This window comes from Procambarus clarkii, chromosome 59 (genome assembly GCF_040958095.1).
Source record: "Procambarus clarkii isolate CNS0578487 chromosome 59, FALCON_Pclarkii_2.0, whole genome shotgun sequence".
Lineage (NCBI taxonomy): Eukaryota > Metazoa > Arthropoda > Malacostraca > Decapoda > Cambaridae > Procambarus > Procambarus clarkii.
The window spans coordinates 27,403,474-27,426,000 of record NC_091208.1 but is presented as its reverse complement, the minus strand read 5'-3'; the positions used below and the strand labels follow the sequence as shown (position 1 = coordinate 27,426,000).

Here is a 22,527-nt window from a genome sequence, read left to right as displayed (position 1 = left end):
CATCAGGTTTCACTGGTGCTGTTTCAACACAACACCAACCACAGTACACACCACAGGATGAACTAACACTGGGTATCGCCCCTTTCATTTACGACACAATAAAGACAGTTATCCTAGGACAGACACCGTTTCCGATATCGGACCTGTGTTGGCGATGCTGTTAAGGACTGGTAGGGTGGTTCGTTCTGTTAACGATTGTAAGGTTATGTTAACGATTGTAAGGTTCTTACTTCTGTTAACGATTGTAAGGTTGTTAGGACCTTACACTCACGAGCATAACTGTCTTGTTAAGGTCAGATTTCCTGTCGTCTACCAGTGTTTCTGTCAAATTTTAAGGTCCAATTTAGAAACTATTTACAACAGATATCACAATGTTTACACGTTCAAATATTGTGTTATCACGTTATCATGAGCGCCTGTCTATGTATAATTATTTAAGATGGTCTTAAGAGGAGCCTGAGATGACTTGAAGCTGAGATAAGGGTCCAAGACGGCCCCTTAACATGACAGGGAGCTGAGACAAGGGTCCCAGACGCCCCTTAACATGACAGGGAGCTGAGACAAGGGTCCCAGACGCCCCTTAACATGACAGGGCGCTGAGACAAGGGTCCCAGACGCCCCTTAACATGACAGGGAGCTGAGACAAGGGTCCCAGACGGCCCCTTAACATGACAGGGAGCTGAGACAAGGGTCCCAGACGCCCCTTAACATGACAGGGAGCTGAGACAAGGGTCCCAGACGCCCCTTAACATGACAGGGAGCTGAGACAAGGGTCCCAGACGCCCCTTAACATGACAGGGAGCTGAGACAAGGGTCCCAGACGGCCCTTGACATGACAGGGAGCTGAGACAAGGGTCCCAGACGGCCCTTGACATGACAGGGAGCTGAGACAAGGGTCCCAGACGCCCCTTAACATGACAGGGCGCTGAGACAAGGGTGACAGGAGCTCATGTCACCCCTGGTCAAGGCCACATTGATCTATACACTCCAAGAAATAATGATGTCGACCTCGGACCACTTAAGAATACGTCAAGAGGTAAGATTTCTTGTTTTCACTAATATCTGTCAATTGTCTGTCTGTCTGATTTATTTTTCTGCTTGACTGTCAGCCTGTGTATGACCTTGTATGCCTGTCCACCTGCCTGTGTCTGTCAACTTGTCTGTGAATATTGAGCCTGTCTGTCCACCGTCGACCAGGTGGACATGTTCACTACGTCCCGGTTTACTCAGACCCTTCCTGCCGAAACCTGTCCATCTGTCTCTTGAATACCACCACAATTGTGGTGCCTGTCTATAGGGCTCTTCTGATCTGGTGATCCCTTCAACTGTAGTAAATGTATATTGGATCGCCCAGAGAAGCCAGCCAATTAAATTTTAATAACAAAACTGTAAAATTGTAATAATTGTAATAAATTGTTATTACTGTAAGGAATAAATTGTAAATTGTAGTTACCTGATAACAAATAAACCAACACCTCACAGAAATAGGCTGGGAAGAACAGCTATAGAATATGGAGACCTAGACCAGGGCCTCGAGAAACGTTATTAAAACGTTATGAAAAACGTTACCAAGACGTTATGAAAAACGTTACCAAGACGTTATGAAAAACGTTCCTAAGACATTACTATGAAAAACGATGCAAATGGGCACGGCGTTCTATCTCTATAGATGAAGAACACAAAGAGGAAGAACGTGAACGCCCGCCCTACCTCCAAGGAAGACTAGGTAGAGGATTAAACACGATTGAGACGAACTTTGCAAGAATCATGCAATAATCCAGTAGAGTCAAAGACAGCAAAAGACCATCAGTGAAATTGAGAGAAATCCGAAATACTTTTTCTCCCATAGAGGGATGGTGAGAGGGAGGGAAGGAAGGGGTGAGGTAGGGGTGGTGAAAGCGAGGGGAGGGCGGGTAGAATATTTAGAGGGGAGTGGTGAGAAGCAAGCAAAGGAGGGGGAGAGAGAGAGAAGCAGGAGAGAGGGTGAGAGAGAGAAGCAGGAGAGAGGGGGAGAGAGAGAAGCAGGAGAGAGGGGGAGAGAGAGAAGCAGGAGAGAGGGGGAGAGAGAGAAGCAGGAGAGAGGGGGAGAGAGAGAGGGGGGGAGAGAGAGAAGCAGGAGAGAGGGGGAGAGAGAGAGAAGCAGGAGAGAGGGGGAGAGAGAGAAGCAGGAGAGGGGGGGAGAGGGAAGAAAACGGGAAGAGGGAGAAGAGAGAGGTGAAGGGGGAACACTGTTATTGTCATTAAGAAGGGGTATGACCCCTCTCAGCGGTTGCCTGGCAACACTGCTCAAGCAACATGTTAATTACCTATTTAACACTTTGTATCCCAGGGTGATGGGATACGTGTCCCATGGAGAGATGGGATATGTGTCCCATGGAGAGATGGGATATGTGTCCCATGGTGATGGGATATGTGTCCCATGGTGATGGGATATGTGTCCCATGGTGATGGGATATGTGTCCCATGGTGATGGGATATGTGTCCCATGGAGAGATGGGATATGTCCCATGGAGAGATGGGATATGTGTACCATGGTGATGGGATGTGTCCCCCATGGTGATGGGATATGTGTCCCATGGTGATGGGATATGTGTCCCATGGTGATGGGATATGTGTCCCATGGAGAGATGGGATATGTGTCCCATGGAGAGATGGGATATGTGTCCCATGGAGAGATGGGATATGTGTCCCATGGAGAGATGGGATATGTGTCCCATGGTGATGGGATATGTGTCCCATGGTGATGGGATATGTGTCCCATGGTGATGGGATGTTTAGTTAAGTTTAGTTCATTTATTATGCACCCCATACCCATCTTGGGGGCGGTAGTGGAAAGGGTTACAGAGGCACATAATGGGCTAAGGGACTGAACCCCACAATTCATTTAGCTAAGCAAGTTACAATCTTGATGAGCTAGTTACAAAATTCAATATAGATGGGATGTGTGTTTACTCACTTCACAACCCTTCTCCCCCCCCCTCCCCAGCTCTACAACCCCTCCCTACACCCCGTCCCCAGTCCCCCCCCCCCAACCCTCCCCAGATGCACCCCATGAGATGAAGATGCTGATGCTTCAGAGGCTGGAGATGATGGTGTATGTACTCAGCATCTCTCCTTTATCTCCCTCTACCTTCAGGCTATTGCGCCCCTACACTCCCCCTTCCCTCTCACTCTCTGGAACATACCTGTAGAGGGGTTCGAGAGGTCTTCTACGCCCAGAGCCCGGCCTGGGGCCCGGGCTTCTATTTCACGCGGTAATTACACGTGGGCTGTTGAATTGTTACCTAAACCTGATGTAGTTAAATTGCAAAATGTGATTGGCATAACGGGGGTGATTTTTCTCGTCAATATGGGGGGTTATCTCTCGTGCATAACAGTGGTTATTCTTGTTGGGAAGGGGGTTATCTTTCGGTATCTGGTGTTATCTTTAGTTGATAAGGGGGGTTATCTCTCATTCATATGGGATTATCTTTTCTCACTAAGGGGTTCTCTCTCTCGTTGATAAAGGGTTATTTTTCGCTAATATGGGGTTCTTTTTCATTGATAACTCTCTCTCTCTCTCTCAAGACTAGGCTTATTTAAGTCTAAGTCTAACAGTCTTAATTTAAGTCTGTTTTTCTTCCTAAGCCTAGCATATTCAATACTAGGCCTAATACCATACATTTATGTAGCACACCAGATGTAGGATAAGTAAGGTTAGTTTATTTTCTTCTTTCCCTCCTGACCCTTTACAAAAGTGGACAAAAGGTAGAAATTCTCTTGGGTCTTTTTTAATTGATATTGCTTTTATAAGAATTGCTGAACCCTTTCATATTGTTAGTTTGCAAAGAATTTGGTTCGGTTTTTGTGCCCCCAAAAAATATTCCTGAATGGGAATGGATGGAAATATATATATATATATATATATATATATATATATATATATATATGTCGTACCTAGTAGCCAGAACTCACTTCTCAGCCTACTATTCAAGGCCCGATTTGCCTAATAAGCCAAGTTTTCCTGAATTAATATATTTACTATAATTTTTTTCTTATGAAATGATAAAGCAACCCTTTTCTCTATGTATGAGGTCAATTTTTTTTTATTGGAGTTAAAATTAACGTAGATATATGACCGAACCTAACCAACCCTACCTAACCTAACCTAACCTATATTTATAGGTAAGGTTAGGTTAGGCAGCCAAAAAAAGCTAGGTTAGGTTAGGTTAGGTAGGTTAGGTAGACGAAAAAACATTAATTCATGAAAACTTTTCTTATTAGGCAAATCGGGCCTTGAATAGTAGGCTGAGAAGTGCGTTCTGGCTATTAGGTACGACATATATATATATATATATATATATATATATATATGTTGTACCTAGTAGCCAGAACGTCGTACTCGGCCTACTATGCAAGGCCCGATTTGCCTAATAAGCCAAGTTTTCCTGAATTAATATATTTTTTCTATTTTTTTTCTTATGAAATGATAAAGCTACCTATTTCATTATGTATGAGGTCAATTTTTTATTATTGGAGTTAAAATTAACGTAGATATATGACCGAACCTAACCAACCCTACCTAACCTAACCTAACCTATCTTTATAGGTTAGGTTTGGTTACGTAGCCGAAAAAGATAGGTTAGGTTAGGTAGGTTAGGCAGTCGAAAAACAATTAATTCATGAAAACTTGGCTTATTAGTCAAATCGGGCCTTGCATAGTAGGCTGAGAAGTGCGTTCTGGCTACTAGGTACGACATATATATATATATATATATATATATATATATATATATATATATATATATATATATAAATTTTTTTTCGAGCCTACAATCCGAGACTTGCTAACGATCAGGTAGACGCTAACGAGAGCTGCCATGACAACTATAAGGTCCTGGGGAACCATTCACAACCCCTCCACCAACGCTACCTTGCTCTCCTGTCCACTAATGAATCCTGAAATCTCCAAATGATTCGTGAAACCCACTAATGAGTCCTGATATTCACTCACGAATTCTGAAATCCGCTCATTAGTCACACGCTAGTTTGAATGCTTTACCCATGCTGTCTGGCGGGGTCCCATTATATATATATATATTAATATTATATAGCGAGCGCAGAGCGAGAAACCTAGATCGTACGATAGTTCTAGAGCCCCAGAGCCAGCTAGAGCAACAGAGCCAGCTAGAGCAACAGAGCCGGCTAGAGCCCCAGAGCCAGCTAGAGCAACAGCCGGCTAGAGCCCCAGAGCCAGCTAGAGCAACAGAGCCGGCTAGAGCCCCAGAGCCGGCTAGAGCAACAGAGCCGGCTAGAGCCCCAGAGCCAGCTAGAGCAACAGAGCCAGCTAGAGCCCCAGAGCCAGCTAGAGCAACAGAGCCAGCTAGAGCCCCAGAGCCAGCTAGAGCCCCAGAGCCGGCTAGAGCCCCAGAGCCGGCTAGAGCCCCAGACCCAGCTAGAGCCCCAGAGCCAGCTAGAGCAACAGAGCCGGCTAGTGCCCCAGAGCCAGCTAGAGCAACAGAGCCGGCTAGAGCCCCAGAGCCAGCTAGAGCAACAGAGCCGGCTAGAGCCAAACATTACAAGCCAAACGTGAAATTTGGCTTGTGACTCCCCCCCCTCCCCCCAAAAAAAACATAGGCCAAAAAACGCTCGAATAAAACCTCCCCCCCCCTCCCAGGCTGGCTGACCAGCCCACCAACCAGGAGGTCAAGGCAGAAACCGGGCCGCGGGAACGTTGATCCCCGGAACCATTGCAAGGTATCCCAGACACACACAGGCCAAGAAATCACGCAAAAAATAATTTCCCCATCAAAAAATACAGCCCCAAGAAACAAAAAATACAGCCCAAGGAACAAAAAATACAGCCCCAAGGAACAAAAAATACAGCCCCAAGGAACAAAAAATACAGCCCCAAGGAACAAAAAATACAGCCCCAAGGAACAAAAAATACAGCCCCAAGGAACAAAAAATACAGCCCAAGGAACAAAAAATACAGCCCCAAGGAACAAAAAATACAGCCCCAAGGAACAAAAAATACAGCCCAAGGAACAAAAAATACAGCCCAAGGAACAAAAAATACAGCCCCAAGGAACAAAAAATACAGCCCCAAGGAACAAAAAATACAGCCCCATGGAACAAAAAATACAGCCCCAAGAAACAAAAAATACAGCCCAAGGAACAAAAAATACAGCCCCAAGGAACAAAAAATACAGCCCCAAGGAACAAAAAATACAGCCCCAAGGAACAAAAAATACAGCCCCAAGGAACAAAAAATACAGCCCCAAGGAACAAAAAATACAGCCCCAAGGAACAAAAAATACAGCCCCAAGGAACAAAAAATACAGCCCAAGGAACAAAAAATACAGCCCAAGGAACAAAAAATACAGCCCCAAGGAACAAAAAATACAGCCCCAAGAAACAAAAAATACAGCCCAAGGAACAAAAAATACAGCCCAAGGAACAAAAAATACAGCCCCAAGGAACAAAAAATACAGCCCCAAGAAACAAAAAATACAGCCCAAGGAACAAAAAATACAGCCCAAGGAACAAAAAATACAGCCCCAAGGAACAAAAAATACAGCCCCAAGAAACAAAAAATACAGCCCAAGGAACAAAAAATACAGCCCAAGGAACAAAAAATACACCAAGGAACAAAAAATACACCAAGGAACAAAAAATACACCAAGGAACAAAAAATACAGCCCAAGGAACAAAAAATACACCAAGGAACAAAAAATACACCAAGGAACAAAAAATACACAAAGGAACAAAAAATACACCAAGGAACAAAAAATACACAAAGGAACAAAAAATACACCAAGGAACAAAAAATACAGCCCAAGGAACAAAAAATACAGCCCAAGGAACAAAAAATACACCAAGGAACAAAAAATACAGCCCAAGGAACAAAAAATACAGCCCAAGGAACAAAAAATACACCAAGGAACAAAAAATACAGCCCAAGGAACAAAAAATACAGCCCAAGGAACAAAAAATACAGCCCAAGGAACAAAAAATACACCAAGGAACAAAAAATACAGGCCAAGGAACAATAAATATAGGCCAAGGAACAATAAATATAGGCCAAGGAACAAAAAATACACCAAGGAACCAAGGAACAAAAAATACACCAAGGAACCAAGGAACAAAAAATACACCAAGGAACAAAAAATACACCAAGGAACCAAGGAACAAAAAATACACCAAGGAACCAAGGAACAAAAAATACACCAAGGAACCAAGGAACAAAAAATACACCAAGGAACCAAGGAACAAAAAATACACCAAGGAACCAAGGAACAAAAAATACAGCCCAAGGAACAAAAAATACAGCCCAAGGAACAAAAAATACACCAAGGAACCAAGGAACAAAAAATACACCAAGGAACCAAGGAACAAAAAATATAGCCCAAGAAGAAAAATATTAGATCAGGGATTATATTTGTTAGATGAATCGATCAGCGCCAAGATAAGGAGGCCAGACTCTTATATGTGAACGACCTTTGATAAGAGTAAACATCTGAGAGATCTAAGAGTCCTCAGACCGTTCTTGGATTGATAGTAGATCATAGACGTGTGGGATGGAACCATGGGATGGTAGTCCACTCCACATGATGGCTGTGGGATGGAACCATGGGATGGTAGTCCACTCCACATGATGGCTGTGGGATGGAACCATGGGATGGTAGTCCACTCCATATGATGGCTGTGGGATGGAACCATGGGATGGTAGTCCACTCCACATGATGGCTGTGGGATGGAACCATGGGATGGTAGTCCACTCCACATGATGGCTGTGGGATGGACCCATGGGATGGTAGTCCATCCCATGGTTCCATCCCACATTTTTGAAGATTTGATTATTTCAGACACCTGAAATAAACAAATCTTTCTGAACGTTGCAGACTATTATAACCACTCGGGTCATTCGGGAATCGAGTCCGGAACTGTAAACCACGTGACCACTCTGCTCCAAGTGAATGAAATGTTGCTATACACGCCATCATACTCTTACGTATACTAGACTAAGTCTGTACTAGAGAATGTGCCACAGGGCAGAGCTAGACAAACGTCCAGGAATTTCCTACACGGCTGGTTCCGGACTTGAGAGACCCGAGCTACAAGAACGGGACATCAGTGCCCGGGACATTGATGACATCAGTGCCCGGGACAGTGATGACATCAGTGCCCGGGACAGTGATGACATCAGTGCCCGGGACAGTGATGACATCAGTGCCCGGGACAGTGATGTCCTGTGATGTCATCAGTGCCCGGGACAGTGATGTCCTGTGATGTCATCAATGTCCCGGGCACTGATGTCATCAGTGCCGAATTGACGAACTAAGACAAACTATTTGGGGTCTGATAGCTGAGTGGACAGCGCTCTGAGCTCGTAATCCTAGGGTCCGGGTTCGATCCCTGGTGGAGGCAGAAACAAATGGAGAGTTTAAATGAACAAATCCACAAGGGCCGTGACGAGGATTCAAACCTGCGTCTGGGAGCATCCCAGACAGGGTTAAAAGGGTTGAAACCGAAGTTCTACTGAACTTACTGGATCCCGTAGCCTCTCCGAGGCACAAACCAGGCTATTAAACAACCCCCCCCCCCTGCACCCGAGCTATGTCAATAGGCCGCTCTCCCTCTTCGCCCTTACATCATCACACATCTCTGTGTGAAATGGGGAGTTTCTTTCACCCTGATGTCCTGTTCACTTAGCAGTAAATAGGTACCTGGGAGTTAGCTGTTATGGAGCTGCTTCCTGTGTGTGTGTGTGTGTGTGTGTGTGTGTGTGTGTGTGTGTGTGTGTGTGTGTGTGTGTGTGTGTGTGTGTGTGTGTGTGTGTGTGTACTCACCTATTTGTGCTTGCGGGGGTTGAGCTCTGGCTCTTTGGTCCCGCCTCTCAACTGTCAATCAACTGGTGTACAGGTTCCTGAGCCAACTGGGCTCTATCATATCTACATTTGAAACTGTGTATGGAGTCAGCCTCCACCACATCACTGCCTAATGTATTCCATCTGTTAACTACTCTGACACTGAAAAATTTCTAACGTCCCTGTGGTTCATCTGGGTACTAAGTTTCCACCTGTGTCCCCTTGTTCGTGTCCCACCCGTGCTGAAGAGTTTGTCTTTGTCCACCCTGTTAATTCCCCTGAGAATTTTGTAGGTAGTTATCATGTCTCCCCTTACTCTTCTGTTTTCCAGGGATGTGAGGTTCAGCTCCTTTAGCCTTTCCTCGTAGCTCATACCTCTCAGTTCCGGGACGAGCCTGGTGGCATACCGCTGAATCTTCTTTAACTTTGTCTTGTGTTTAACTAGATACAGACTCCAGGCTGGAGCTGCACATTCCAGGATTGGTCTGACATAAGTGGTATATTCCTTACACACGTTTCTAAAGGCAGTTCTTAAGTTGGCCAGTCTAGCATATGCCGCTGATGATATCCTTTTGATGTGGACCTCTGGGGACAGGTGTGTGTGTGGGGGGAGGGGGGCTGGGAAATAGTAACAGTTGATTGATAGTTGAGAGGCGGACCGAAAGAGCAGAGCTCAACCCCCGCAAGCACAACTAGGTGAATACGTGCCTCGCGCGTCCTCTCACCGAGGAAGCAACCTAATCAACCACCTGCAACAATGAAGCAACAATGACGCAACAATCACCCCCCCCCGTCGCTCCCGTGGCCCAGGTGGGAAGTTGCGTGCGTGTACTCACCTAATTGTGCTTGCGGCGGCTCTTTGGTCCCGCCTTCTCAACTGTCAATCAACTGGTGTACAGATTCAGGAGGCTATTGGGCTCTACATTTGAAACTGTGTATGGAATCTGCCTCCACCACGGTGTGTGTGTGTGTGTGTGTGTGTGTGTGTGTGTGTGTGTGTGTGTGTGTGTGTGTGTGTGTGTGTGTGTGTGTGTGTGTGTGTGTGTGTGTGTGTTTGCGCGCGCGCGTGTCGAGCCTAGTATGCCAACTACTGACTATCCCCAGCATGCAACCCCACAACACCTTTCTAACTCTTAGGTAACCAGAAGCATGAGGTGAAAGGAAAAACGCTACCCAACTCTCTGGCCCATTGTCATTGTCTATACATCCTAACATACTCTAAATAGCAAATACACACACACACCTGCGTCCATCTACACTGAAAACAGGTGTGTATCGATCATAATTCCCCCCCCCCCACTCCAGCTACTCATCCCCCCCTCCTCCTCCTCCTGACACAGCGGAAGGTCAAAGGTCAGCGCCTCATGCCATGCCTTGCAATGGTCTTTTGCGAGCGGAGGTAATCAAGCACATGTTGCGTCGTTAAGTTGAGAATTGCCGCCCCCAACAGTCGTTGAAGGTGCTCCTCTGTGTCGCACACACCTTGGTGGGGCAGAGCTGTGTTGCACAGTACTGGGGGAGGGAGGGGGGTCAGGTGGGGGAGGGAGAGGGGTCTATGTTGCTTGGGGAGGGAGAGGGGGGGTCTGTATAGGGGGGTTAAGAGAAAGCGTATGTTGTATACACTTTACACTGCTATACAACACTGTATAGCAGTGTTGGAGTCCAACGCTGCTATACAACACCACCGCCAGTGTTGGTGTCCAACGCTGCTATACAATGCCACCGCCAGTGTTGGTGTCCAACGCTGCTATACAATGCCATCGCCAGTGTTGGAGTCCAACACTGCTATACAACACTGCCGCCAGTGTTGGAGTCCAACACTGTTCAATCAGGAATGCCACATGTGAATGACCACATCATATCAATAATCAATTCAATTTCAACAATAAGAGGATTGACTGGGAAAAAATAAATGTAGACCTTGCAACCATTCAATGGGAGACGGTCTTAAGCGACAAAACTCCCACACAGGGAATAGCTCAACTGACAGCTGAAGCTTACAAGGTCTGCTTGAAGCACGTGCCTGTGAGGAGGGGCAGAAAGAGGACCACTCTAGAAAGAGAACGGAGACGACTGTACAGGAGAAGGAAAAAAAATAACGGAAATGCTTCGGCAGACACAACTATCACAAGCAAGGAAAACAAGCCTAAGCAGGGAGATTGAGGAAATAGAACAAACGTTGAAGCGATCATATGAGTCTGAGGAAATGGAATTGGAACAGAAAGCTATACAAGAGATAAGGAAAAATCCGAAATATTTTTTCACATACGCAAAATCAAAATCCAAAACCTCGACCAGTATTGGAGCGTTAATTACAAATGAAGGTACGTACACAGAGGACAACAAAGAGATTAGTGAAATTCTAAGAAGCCAGTATGAGGCTATGTTTAGCACACCAATAAACAACATGAAAGTTGATGACCCAGACAGCTTCTTTATGAATGACATTCAAGCTGCAGATAATATAACGGATATTACCACAAACTCGGAAGACTTTGAAAGAGAAATTGATAATATGCCTATGCACTCAGCTCCTGGGCCTGACTCATGGAATTCAATATTCATAAAGAAATGTAAAGTACCAGTAGCGAGAGCACTCAGCGTAATATGGAGAAAGAGCCTGGATACAGGGGAGATACCAGCAGCACTTAAATCAGCAGATATAGCTCCGTTGCACAAGGGGGGGAGTAAAGCCTTGGCAAAAAATTATAGGCCAGTTGCACTAACATCACACATAATAAAAGTGTTTGAAAGAGTGATTAGGAATCAAATTTCTAGTTTTATGGAAAACAATGAATTGCACAATCCAGGACAACATGGATTTAGAGCGGGAAGATCCTGTCTGTCACAGTTACTCAACCACTATGACAAAATCACAGAAGCCCTAGAAGAAAAGCAAAATGCAGATGTTGTATACACAGACTTTGCAAAGGCGTTCGACAAATGTGACCATGGGGTGATAGCTCACAAAATGAGGTCAATGGGAATAACTGGAAAAGTAGGACGCTGGATACTCAATTTCCTGTCGAACAGAACACAAAGAGTAACAGTCAATCAGATAAAATCGAGTCCAAGCGATGTTAAAAGCTCTGTACCTCAAGGTACAGTCCTTGCACCGCTACTGTTCCTTATTCTCATATCTGATATAGACAAAAATACACGCCACAGCTTCGTGTCGTCCTTTGCAGATGACACAAAAATCAGCATGAAAATTACCTCTGCTGAAGACATTGAAAAACTACAAGCAGATGTCAACAAAGTTTTTGATTGGGCAGCAGAAAATAACATGATGTTTAACAGTGATAAATTTCAGGTACTCAGGTACGGCAAAAATGAGGATCTGAAACATAATACAGGGTACAAAACACAATCGAATCTTCCCATAGTAGGAAAACAGCATGTCAAGGATTTGGGAATAATGATGTCCGACGATCTAACGTTTAGGGAGCATAACCAAGCAAATATCGCGTCAGCCAGAAAAAATGATCGGATGGATTACGAGAACTTTCAAATCCAGGGATCCCATCACAATGGTTGTACTCTTCAAGTCACTTGTGCTGTCCCGTCTCGAGTACTGCTCAGTACTCACTTCCCCCTTCAGAGCAGGAGAGATTGCTGAAATAGAGGGAATACAGAGAACATATACGGCACGCATAGACAAGATAAAACACCTAAATTATTGGGATCGTCTCAAAGCTCTCCAAATGTACTCTCTAGAAAGGAGACGAGAGAGATACCAAATAATATACACCTGGAAAATACTGGAGGGTCAGGTCCCAAATCTACACAGTAAAATAACAACGTACTGGAGTGAACGATATGGAAGAAAATGCAAGATTGAACCTGTGAAGAGCAGAGGTGTCATAGGCGCAATCAGAGAGCACTGTATAAACATCAGGGGTCCGCGGTTGTTCAACGTCCTCCCAGCGAGCATAAGAAATATTGCCGGAACAACCGTGGACATCTTCAAGAGAAAACTGGACGGTTTTCTAAGAGAAGTTCCGGATCAGCCGGGCTGTGGTGGGTACGTGGCCCTGCGGGCCGCTCCAAGCAACAGCCTGGTGGACCAAACTCTCACAAGTCGAGCCTGGCCTCGGGCCGGGCTTGGGGAGTAGAAGAACTCCCAGAACCCCATCAACCAGGTATCAACCAGGTATCATCACACACCTGCCTTTGAACATCCTCCTAGACTAACAAGATACATTTTGTATTCTGTTTATACAACCGGATGTATGACGGGTTCATACACGCATACAACCGTCGGCCGTTATACATGACGGCCCATAATATACAACCCTCATGATGTCTCATGCTCATTGTTCTTCCCTAATCCTCATTATATCATACTCCTTCATTCCCTAATCCTCATTACATCATACTCCTTCATTCCCTAATCCTCATTATATCATACTCCTTCATTCCCTAATCCTCATTATATCATACTCCTTCATTCCCTAATCCTCATTATATCATACTCCTTCATTCCCTAATCCTCATTATATCATACTCCTTCATTCCCTAATCCTCATTATATCATACTCCTTCATTCCCTAATCCTCATTATATCATACTCCTTCATTCCCTAATCCTCATTATATCATACTTCTTCATTCCCTAATCCTCATTATATCATACTCCTTCATTCCCTAATCCTCATTATATCATACTCCTTCATTCCCTAATCCTCATTATCTCACTCCTTCATTCCCTAATCCTCATTATATCATACTCCTTCATTCCCTAATCCTCATTATCTCACTCCTTCATACCCTAATCCTCATTATATCATACTCCTTCATTCCCTAATCCTCATTATCTCTCACTCCTTCATTCCCTTATCCTCATTATATCATACTTCTTCATTCCCTAATCCTCATTATCTCATACACCTTCATTCCCTAATCCTCATTATATCATACTCCTTCATTCCCTAATCCTCATTATATCATACTCCTTCATTCCCTAATCCTCATTATATCAACTCCTTCATTCCCTAATCCTCATTATCTCATTCTCCTCATTGATAGAAGACGGGAGATGAGGCAGCTAGAAACAACGTCCTCACAGGTACCTGCAGTTTACCTGTAGACGATTTTGAGAGTGTTATGCTCCCATAGCCCGACCTGAGACCAGTCTTGTTTGGTGATAATTTGATCATTCAGGGTGTTGCTATTGCAGCAGGGATCACATATGCATTGTATAATCTAACGGTTTCCATCTTCTGTTGTGTCTTGGTGTGAATCTTCATTTCAACGTCGTGTTTATTACGGAATCCATCACTCGAATACGTAAGAAAAAGGGTTATTTTAAACGTCTTACTCAACTACCCCCATGGTCGTAAGATGACCCTCCCTCCCCATCCCTTTCACCCTCCAGGTCGTCGAAGAACCCCCAAACCCCCCCACCCAGGTCGTCGAAGAACCCCCAAACGACCCCCACCCAGGTCGTCGAAGAACCCCTAAACCCCCCACCCAGGTCGTCGAAGAACCCCTAAAGCCCCCCACCCAGGTCGTCGAAGAACCCCTAAACCCCCCCACCCAGGTCGTCGAAGAACCCCTAAACCCCCCCACCCAGGTCGTCGAAGAACCCCTAAACCCCCCACCCAGGTCGTCGAAGAACCCCTAACCCCCCCCCACCCAGGTCGTCGAAGAACCCCGTCCCCAAATCCCACGGGACAGCGGGTCATCCCAGAAATAAAGAATGTCTGACAGCGAAGCTCTCGGGAAAAACCTCAGGAAACACAGCTGATGTCAGGAATGTGAACGAGGAATGCGAACGAGGGAAACCCGTATGAACGTTCAAGAGAAGGTTCCCTTCCCACACCTGTCATTCTCTCCCACACTCCCACACCTGGCGTTCCCTCCCACTCACCACAGGCCCACACACACACCTGTTTCATATCCTCTCAGCAAACGTGAGAAATATTGCCTTGAACACAGCTACAAAAAGTGAACATGTTCAAGAAATAATTAGACACATTCTTTGCAGGAACTGCCGGACCAACCGGGCTGTGGTGGTTATGTGGGCCTGCGGGCCGCTCCAAGCAACAGCCTGTTGGACTAAGTTATCACAAGTCAAGCCTGGCCTCGGGCCGGGCTTTGAGGAGTAGATTTCCCAGAACCCACGATAGGTATACTCCAGGTATACTTTTAAAATGCCCAATACAATCACAAGATCGTGATGTATGAAATACAGAAGCAGTACAATGGGCTCGAACCCCCACCTCTGAGCTCCTCAGGCACACAGCCTACCCCCTGCACCTCGACATGCTTCCATTATATCAGGCGAAATACTGCTCATTTATCGTTAAATAAATCTAGTTCATTTGCCATCAAATTACACACACACACACACACACACATACATATATAAATAATATATATATATATATATATATATATATATATATATATATATATATATATATATATATATATATATATATATATATATATGTGTGTGTGTGTGTGTATATCACGAAAATAAACACGTGATTAAGAATGTGACAATGTCAGAAGGTATGAATACCATACCTTCTGAAGATGTATTTAATATACGAAAGTACTTAAGGAAATTCCTGTTTCATTTTCCTCCGTGGTCTGACATTGTCATATATATATATATATATATATATATATATATATATATATATATATATATATATATATATATATATATAAAATCTGATAAATTTTTGGAAAGGTTATTTTCATTAGCCAGACTGAAGTGACCATGTTGAGAATAAGCCCGGATGATAAGGCAGCCCTCGGGTAAGTCTGGATGATGACGCAGCCCTCGACAAAGTCTGGATGATGAGGCAGCCCTCGGGTAAGTCTGGATGATAAGGCAGCCCTTAGGTAAGCCTGGATGATAAGGCAGCCCTCGGGTAAGTCTGGATGATAAGGCAGCTCTCAGACAAACCCGGATGTTAAGCCATGTTGAAAATTCCCGACAACATTACTAACTTCTAATACAATAAGCAGAATATTACTGCTAATACTGTATTAATCTACACCTCCATTAAAATAAATTAGTTACACATTAAAAAAAACAGTACGCGTACAATCTCTGCAGAAAACGAGATTATATAGCAGGAATTAATTTAATATCCATATAATTAAACACAAAATAATACTACAGTCTCGGGACTGAAATTAATAAATTACAAAGATAACAAAGATAAATGATAACTAATAATTTAGTAAAGATAATCAAACTCCTCCAATTATTATTAGAACCCATAAATGAACCGTTTAGGCAAGGGGTCCTCTTGACAGGGGAAGGCAAGGGGGTCCTCTTGACAGGGGAAGGCAAGGGGGTCCTCTTGACAGGGGAAGGCAAGGGGGTCCTCTTGACAGGGGAAGGCAAGGGGGTCCTCTTGACAGGGGAAGGCAAGGGGGTCCTCTTGACAGGGGAAGGCAAGGGGGTCCTCTTGACAGCGGAAGGCAAGGGGGTCCTCTTGACAGCGGAAGGCAAGGGGGTCCTCTTGACAGGGGAAGGCAAGGGGGTCCTCTTGACAGCGGAAGGCAAGGGGGTCCTCTTGACAGCGGAAGGCAAGGAGGTCCTCTTGACAGGGGAAGGCAAGGGGGTCCTCTTGACAGGGGAAGGCAAAGGGGTCCTCTTGACAGGGGAAGGCAAAGGGGTCCTCTTGACAGGGGAAGGCAAAGGGGTCCTCTTGACAGGGGAAGGCAAGGGGTCCTCTTGACAGGGGAAGGCAAGGGGTCCTCTTGACAGGGGAAGGCAAGGGGTCCTCTTGACAGGGGAAGGCAAGGGGTCCTCTTGACAGGGGAAGGCAAGGGGGTCCTCTTGACAGGGGAAGGCAAGGGGTCGTCTTGACAGGGGAAGGCAAGGGGTCGTCTTGACAGGGGAAGGCAAGGGGTCGTCTTGACAGGGGAAGGCAAGGGGTCGTCTTGACAGGGGAAGGCAAGGGGGTCGTCTTGACAGGGGAAGGCAAGGGGACGTCTTGACAGGGGAAGGCAAGGGGTCGTCTTGACAGGGGAAGGCAAGGGGTCGTCTTGACAGGGGAAGGCAAGGGGTCGTCTTGACAGGGGAAGGCAAGGGGTCGTCTTGACAGGGGAAGGCAAGGGCTCGTCTTGACAGGGGAAGGCAAGGGCTCGTCTTGACAGGGGAAGGCAGTGGGAGCCAATATCTAGCCTACCCAACTAACACAAGTAATTTGTCAGTGTCAATTGAAGAGCTCCGTTGGTATTTACAATAATCAATACCTCTTGCGACGGACGTGTTCGACTACGACAACGCAGGGCAGGGCTTATATTCCGTCTTGCCTAGTTCGTAGTGGGCACAATATAAGATCTATTAGATCTATTAGGCTTGATGGTTAGATGGCATGACTCAAAATGGGCGAGTTGAATAACTGAGTAAACAGTCAAAATTATGTCAAATATAATAATAATAATTAGTGTAGTGTTGTGACTATCCATATTGTATTGTCTCTACAGGCTGAAGTCTGGATAACACCGATTGTGTAGAATTGGCATTCATAGTTAGGCGGCGTCACGAACCACCACCACCATTACAGTCAGCCCGTCCTCCAAACAAAGACCCAAAAGTGATTCCAAGCACCCGCCAAACCCCCCGCTGTTTGTGAACGAAACACAGTTTACACACGACTCACAACTGCTGACGTCCGAACACTTCCGAAACAAGTGCTTCCTTGACGAATTTTGTTCGAACCACAACGCTGTAAATGCTTCACACAGGTACTACAAATAATCGCCAAGAGAACCTAAACACCTAACCTAACCTATGCCTATATATGCACAATATATTATAATATTCATTTCATCACGTTTTGAATGAAAAGCATGTTAAAATTTAATGAATGCCTTTGTGAGGTCGACCGCTGGATGGAATGGACTTGAGTCGAGGACTGGTTGGCTTATTACAGCCTGACTCGCTCACGTGTTCGACTCCTGTTCCATAATAACTGCCGAAGCCTTCTTGTCATATAAGGCTATAATTCACCTATACTAATCACATCCACAAACCGTTTAAATACAGTTTAGTGAAAATAATAATGCTAACCGTTTAAATGTGGTATAACCAAATTTAATAATTCCCCCAAATGTGTCAAGTGGAAGTTTATCAATAATTTTAAATAATCTATACAGTCCGCTTAATAAAATAATTAAGTAATAATTAAAATAATTACAGTACATTCAATAAATTTAATAAAATAATCACTGGTAGATTTTCCCCACGAAGCAGTCCTCAGACAAGCCCGGACGATAAGGCAGCCCTCAGACAAGCCCGGACGATAAGGCAGCCCTCAGACAAGCCCGGACGATAAGGCAGCCCTCAGGCAAGCCAGGACGATAAGGCAGCCCTCAGGCAAGCCAGGACGATAAGGCAGCCCTCACGCAAGCCAGGACGATAAGGCAGCCCTCACACAAGCCAGGCTGATAAGGCAGCCCTCACACAAGCCAGGCTGATAAGGCAGCCCTCACACAAGCCAGGCTGATAAGGCAGCCCTCACACAAGCCAGGCAGATAATGCAGCCCTCACACAAGCCCGGACGATAAGGCAGCCCTCACACAAGCCCGGACGAAAAGACAGCCCTCACACAAGCCCGGACGATAAGGCAGCCCTCACACAAGCCCGGACGATAAGGCAGCCCTCACGCAAGCCCGGACGATAAGGCAGCCCTCACGCAAGCCCGGACGATAAGGCAGCCCTCACGCAAGCCCGGACGATAAGGCAGCCCTCACGCAAGCCCGGACGATAAGGCAGCCCTCAGACAAGCCCGGACGATAAGGCAGCCCTCACACAAGCCCGGACGATAAGGCAGCCCTCACACAAGCCCGGACGATAAGGCAGCCCTCACACAAGCCCGGACGATAAGGCAGCCCTCACACAAGCCCGGACGATAAGGCAGCCCTCACACAAGCCCGGACGATAAGGCAGCCCTCACACAAGCCAGGCTGATAAGGCAGCCCTCACACAAGTCAGGCTGATAAGGCAGCCCTCACACAAGCCAGGCTGATAAGGCAGCCCTCACACAAGCCAGGCTGATAAGGCAGCCCTCACACAAGCCAGGCTGATAAGGCAGCCCTCACACAAGCCCGGACGATAAGGCAGCCCTCAGACAAGCCCGGACGATAAGGCAGCCCTCAGACAAGCCCGGACGATAAGGCAGCCCTCAGACAAGCCCGGACGATAAGGCAGCCCTCAGACAAGCCCGGACGATAAGGCAGCCCTCAGACAAGCCCGGACGATAAGGCAGCCCTCAGACAAGCCCGGACGATAAGGCAGCCCTCAGACAAGCCCGGACGATAAGGCAGCCCTCAGACAAGCCCGGACGATAAGGCAGCCCTCAGACAAGCCCGGACGATAAGGCAGCCCTCAGACAAGCCCGGACGATAAGGCAGCCCTCAGACAAGCCCGGACGATAAGGCAGCCCTCAGACAAGCCCGGACGATAAGGCAGCCCTCAGACAAGCCCGGACGATAAGGCAGCCCTCAGACAAGCCCGGACGATAAGGCAGCCCTCAGACAAGCCCGGACGATAAGGCAGCCCTCAGACAAGCCCGGACGATAAGGCAGCCCTCAGACAAGCCCGGACGATAAGGCAGCCCTCAGACAAGCCCGGATGATAAGGCAGCCCTCAGACAAGCCCGGATGATAAGGCAGCCCTCAGATATAATTTCATCAAGCCTGTGAGGCCAAAACTCTCAAAATCGAGTACAGGTAAACACATCTAGAGATACACACACCACATCTAGAGATACACACACCACATCTAGAGATACACACACCACATCTAGAGATACACACACCTCTAGAGATACACACACCACATCTAGAGATACACACACCACATCTAGAGATACACACACCACATCTAGAGATACACCACATCTAGAGATACACACACCACATCTAGAGATAATTTGCCGATGCCAGAGTGGCCATAAGGTGGCCCCATAAGCAATTGTCTACCAGCACAGGCGGTGGGCCACCTGCCCTGCCTGGCCTCACGCTTCGCTCAGCGCACAACTCTCAAAACCAGTCACAGGTAACCTAAATACATCAACAGGTATATCTCACGGGTAACCTAACCCAAATTTATCACAGGATGACAAGCATACACCAAGTGAGATGATACATCAAGTGAGATGATACGCCAAGTGAGATGATACGCCAAGTGAGATGATACGCCAAGTGAGATGATACGCCAAGTGAGATGATACGCCAAGTGAGATGATACGCCAAGTGAGATGATACGCCAAGTGAGATGATACGCCAAGTGAGATGATACGCCAAGTGAGATGATACGCCAAGTGAGATGATACGCCAAGTGAGATGATACGCCAAGTGAGATGATACGCCAAGTGAGATGATACGCCAAGTGAGATGATACGCCAAGTGAGATGATACGCCAAGTGAGATGATACGCCAAGTGAGATGATACGCCAAGTGAGATGATACATCAAGTGAGATGATACATCAAGTGAGATGATACATCAAGTGAGATTATACACCAAGTGAGATTATACACCAAGTGAGATCATACATTAAGCGAGGCTACGTAGCGAGATTGTCTTGATAGATGGCGCAAAAGCAGTTCAACAAATCTCGTTTTCAAATTGTCGCATATTTTGGCCAGGCTAGGCTGACTGGGCCAGGCTAGGTTGACTGGGGCCAGGCTAGGCTGACTGGGGCCAGGCTAGGCTGACTGGGGCCAGGCTAGGCTGACTAGGCCAGGCTAGGCCAGGCTTGGCTGACTAACCCAGGCTAGGCTGCCTTGGGTTGGATATGGGTTTCACGAGCCGTTGGGGTAACCGTCTTGGGTATTACGCTACTTGTACCCACTCCCGGGCCCGAAGAGCTACGCTAAGTGCAAATATATTCAAATTTCTTGTTGGTAGGCAAGTGTAGAGGTTGGCCCGCGCAAATGAGGTCGTTTAGAGTCGTCTTTGATCACCCGAGCAGGAGGAGCTGCCTCTGAGACGAATTATCCAACGAGACGAGGACCTTCTTGGGTAAATGTTAGGCTGTTGTGAAGGAATTCTCCAACTCTGTTTTTTTGTTTTATTTTGAAACAGAATTTGAAATATTCAAAATATATTCGCGACTGTCTATGTGACTTATATGTTAAATTATACTCTTTGTCAGGTACAGAAAGAATAGGCTTTTTGTCCCTGATAAGAAACGGTAAACTCCAAGGTTAACCCTAGGAGGTTACCCTAGGGAATGACTGGTCTTCCCTAGGATATATACTACCCACAACAGTCTACCGATTCCCAGGTGCTTATATACTGTTAGGGTGAACAGAGGCAACAGGTGTAGGCGAAACGTTCCCAAATGTATCTCTCTGTCCTTCCTAACTGCGAATCGAAATTAATATTCTGTAACCTGAATGATATCATGTCGGCGTGTTCACAGTTCTGCTACCACGCCGACATGATTGTATTCTGTAACTAGAATGTATAAATTTGTGTAAAGGCGGCCACTACAACCCCCTATTGTATTTGTTGTATCAATGTTGATCATCGAAGCCTCTTATTTAAGTTAATTAACGTCATGAATAGTTATTTTATTGACAAAAATGACAATTGTAAGTTATTTTTATACTTAATTATAGTTAATGTCTTTTTTTTTACTTTAATAATGAAAATAAATTAGATATTTATTTAATGTTGTGATTTAATCTTCACGTCACGGCACTGGGTCAAAATTTACTGATCAAATTCTTCACGATTTTAAAATGAAAAAACTGAACATTACTTTATTCTACAGGAATCAATTAAACATCAATTATTTATTTTATCAATTAAACGTCAATTATTTATTTTATCAATTAAACGTTAACATGGTAGATTAAGGTTACACGTGTGAACGTTAAGGGTCGAACTATCGTTGGATAAGTTCCGCCAGCTAAACTGTTCTTGTTAATAGACGTTAAGAGAGGGGTGGAGGTCGTGCGGGGTTGGGGGGGGGGGGTGTCCGACGTCTGGCGACGTCACTTACCATTGCCCTGGACGTCGTAGAAGCCCTTACGACCCATCACGTCCTCGGCGACGTATCCAAATCCCAAACGTTTTCAAGAACGGCACAAATGCCACTATAGAATGTCACCGGTGCACACAAGGCCTATATAAACCCACGGCAGTGGTGGTCAGGTATACCCAGCCAGATATACTCCTCACTATCCAGGCTGGTGTATATATCCCCGAGTATGACGAGTAGACTATGAGCGAGCCTGCGCGCCACGCACACACACACACACCCTCACTCTCCCACTGCTACACGGACACTGACACACTCGCTCGCCGGCTTGCCCGCCCCTCCTCGCCAAGCCACAGCGTATTCACTCACTCACTCACGCTCGTTTAGAGTACAAAGCCAGCCCGTGCGCCCCCTCACACCCGCCCTCCCCATCTCTCCTAAGAGGCCAAACTTTATAATAAATTGAATATATAACTGGTGAAGAAAGCCACAATGGCAGCGCAAGATTGCCTACGCTAACGGCATGTGGCAAAGATCCCCATCAGACCAGTTGTATAATAAAATCTAAGTCAAGAATCTGCTGCTACTCCGCCAACCGGTTTGGCAGCCTAGTACTATAATTACAAACTCGGAAAGTACATGTACTCACGTTGCCATATAAGGCTCTCATATATCTATATCAATGAGGGCCTTATATTGACATATAAGGC

At 45.8% G+C, this 22,527-nt stretch overlaps 1 protein-coding gene across 2 annotated transcripts in view; it reads right to left on the bottom strand.

Annotated features, from left to right (window-relative positions):
* LOC138353698 (uncharacterized) overlaps positions 1 to 22,180 on the bottom strand; it is a 117,441-nt gene extending 95,261 nt beyond the window's left edge. The window contains exon 1 of one of the 2 annotated variants that reach the window (XR_011223280.1): positions 21,839 to 22,180. Coding sequence is in view for 1 of the 2 variants with exons in the window: in XM_069307055.1 (XP_069163156.1) it covers positions 21,839 to 21,875 (37 nt within the window). In the remaining variant the exon portion in view is untranslated. The remainder of the gene's footprint in view (positions 1 to 21,838) is intronic. The other variant, XM_069307055.1, reaches the window with a different exon arrangement.
* Between the last annotated feature and the right edge of the window lie 347 nt (positions 22,181 to 22,527).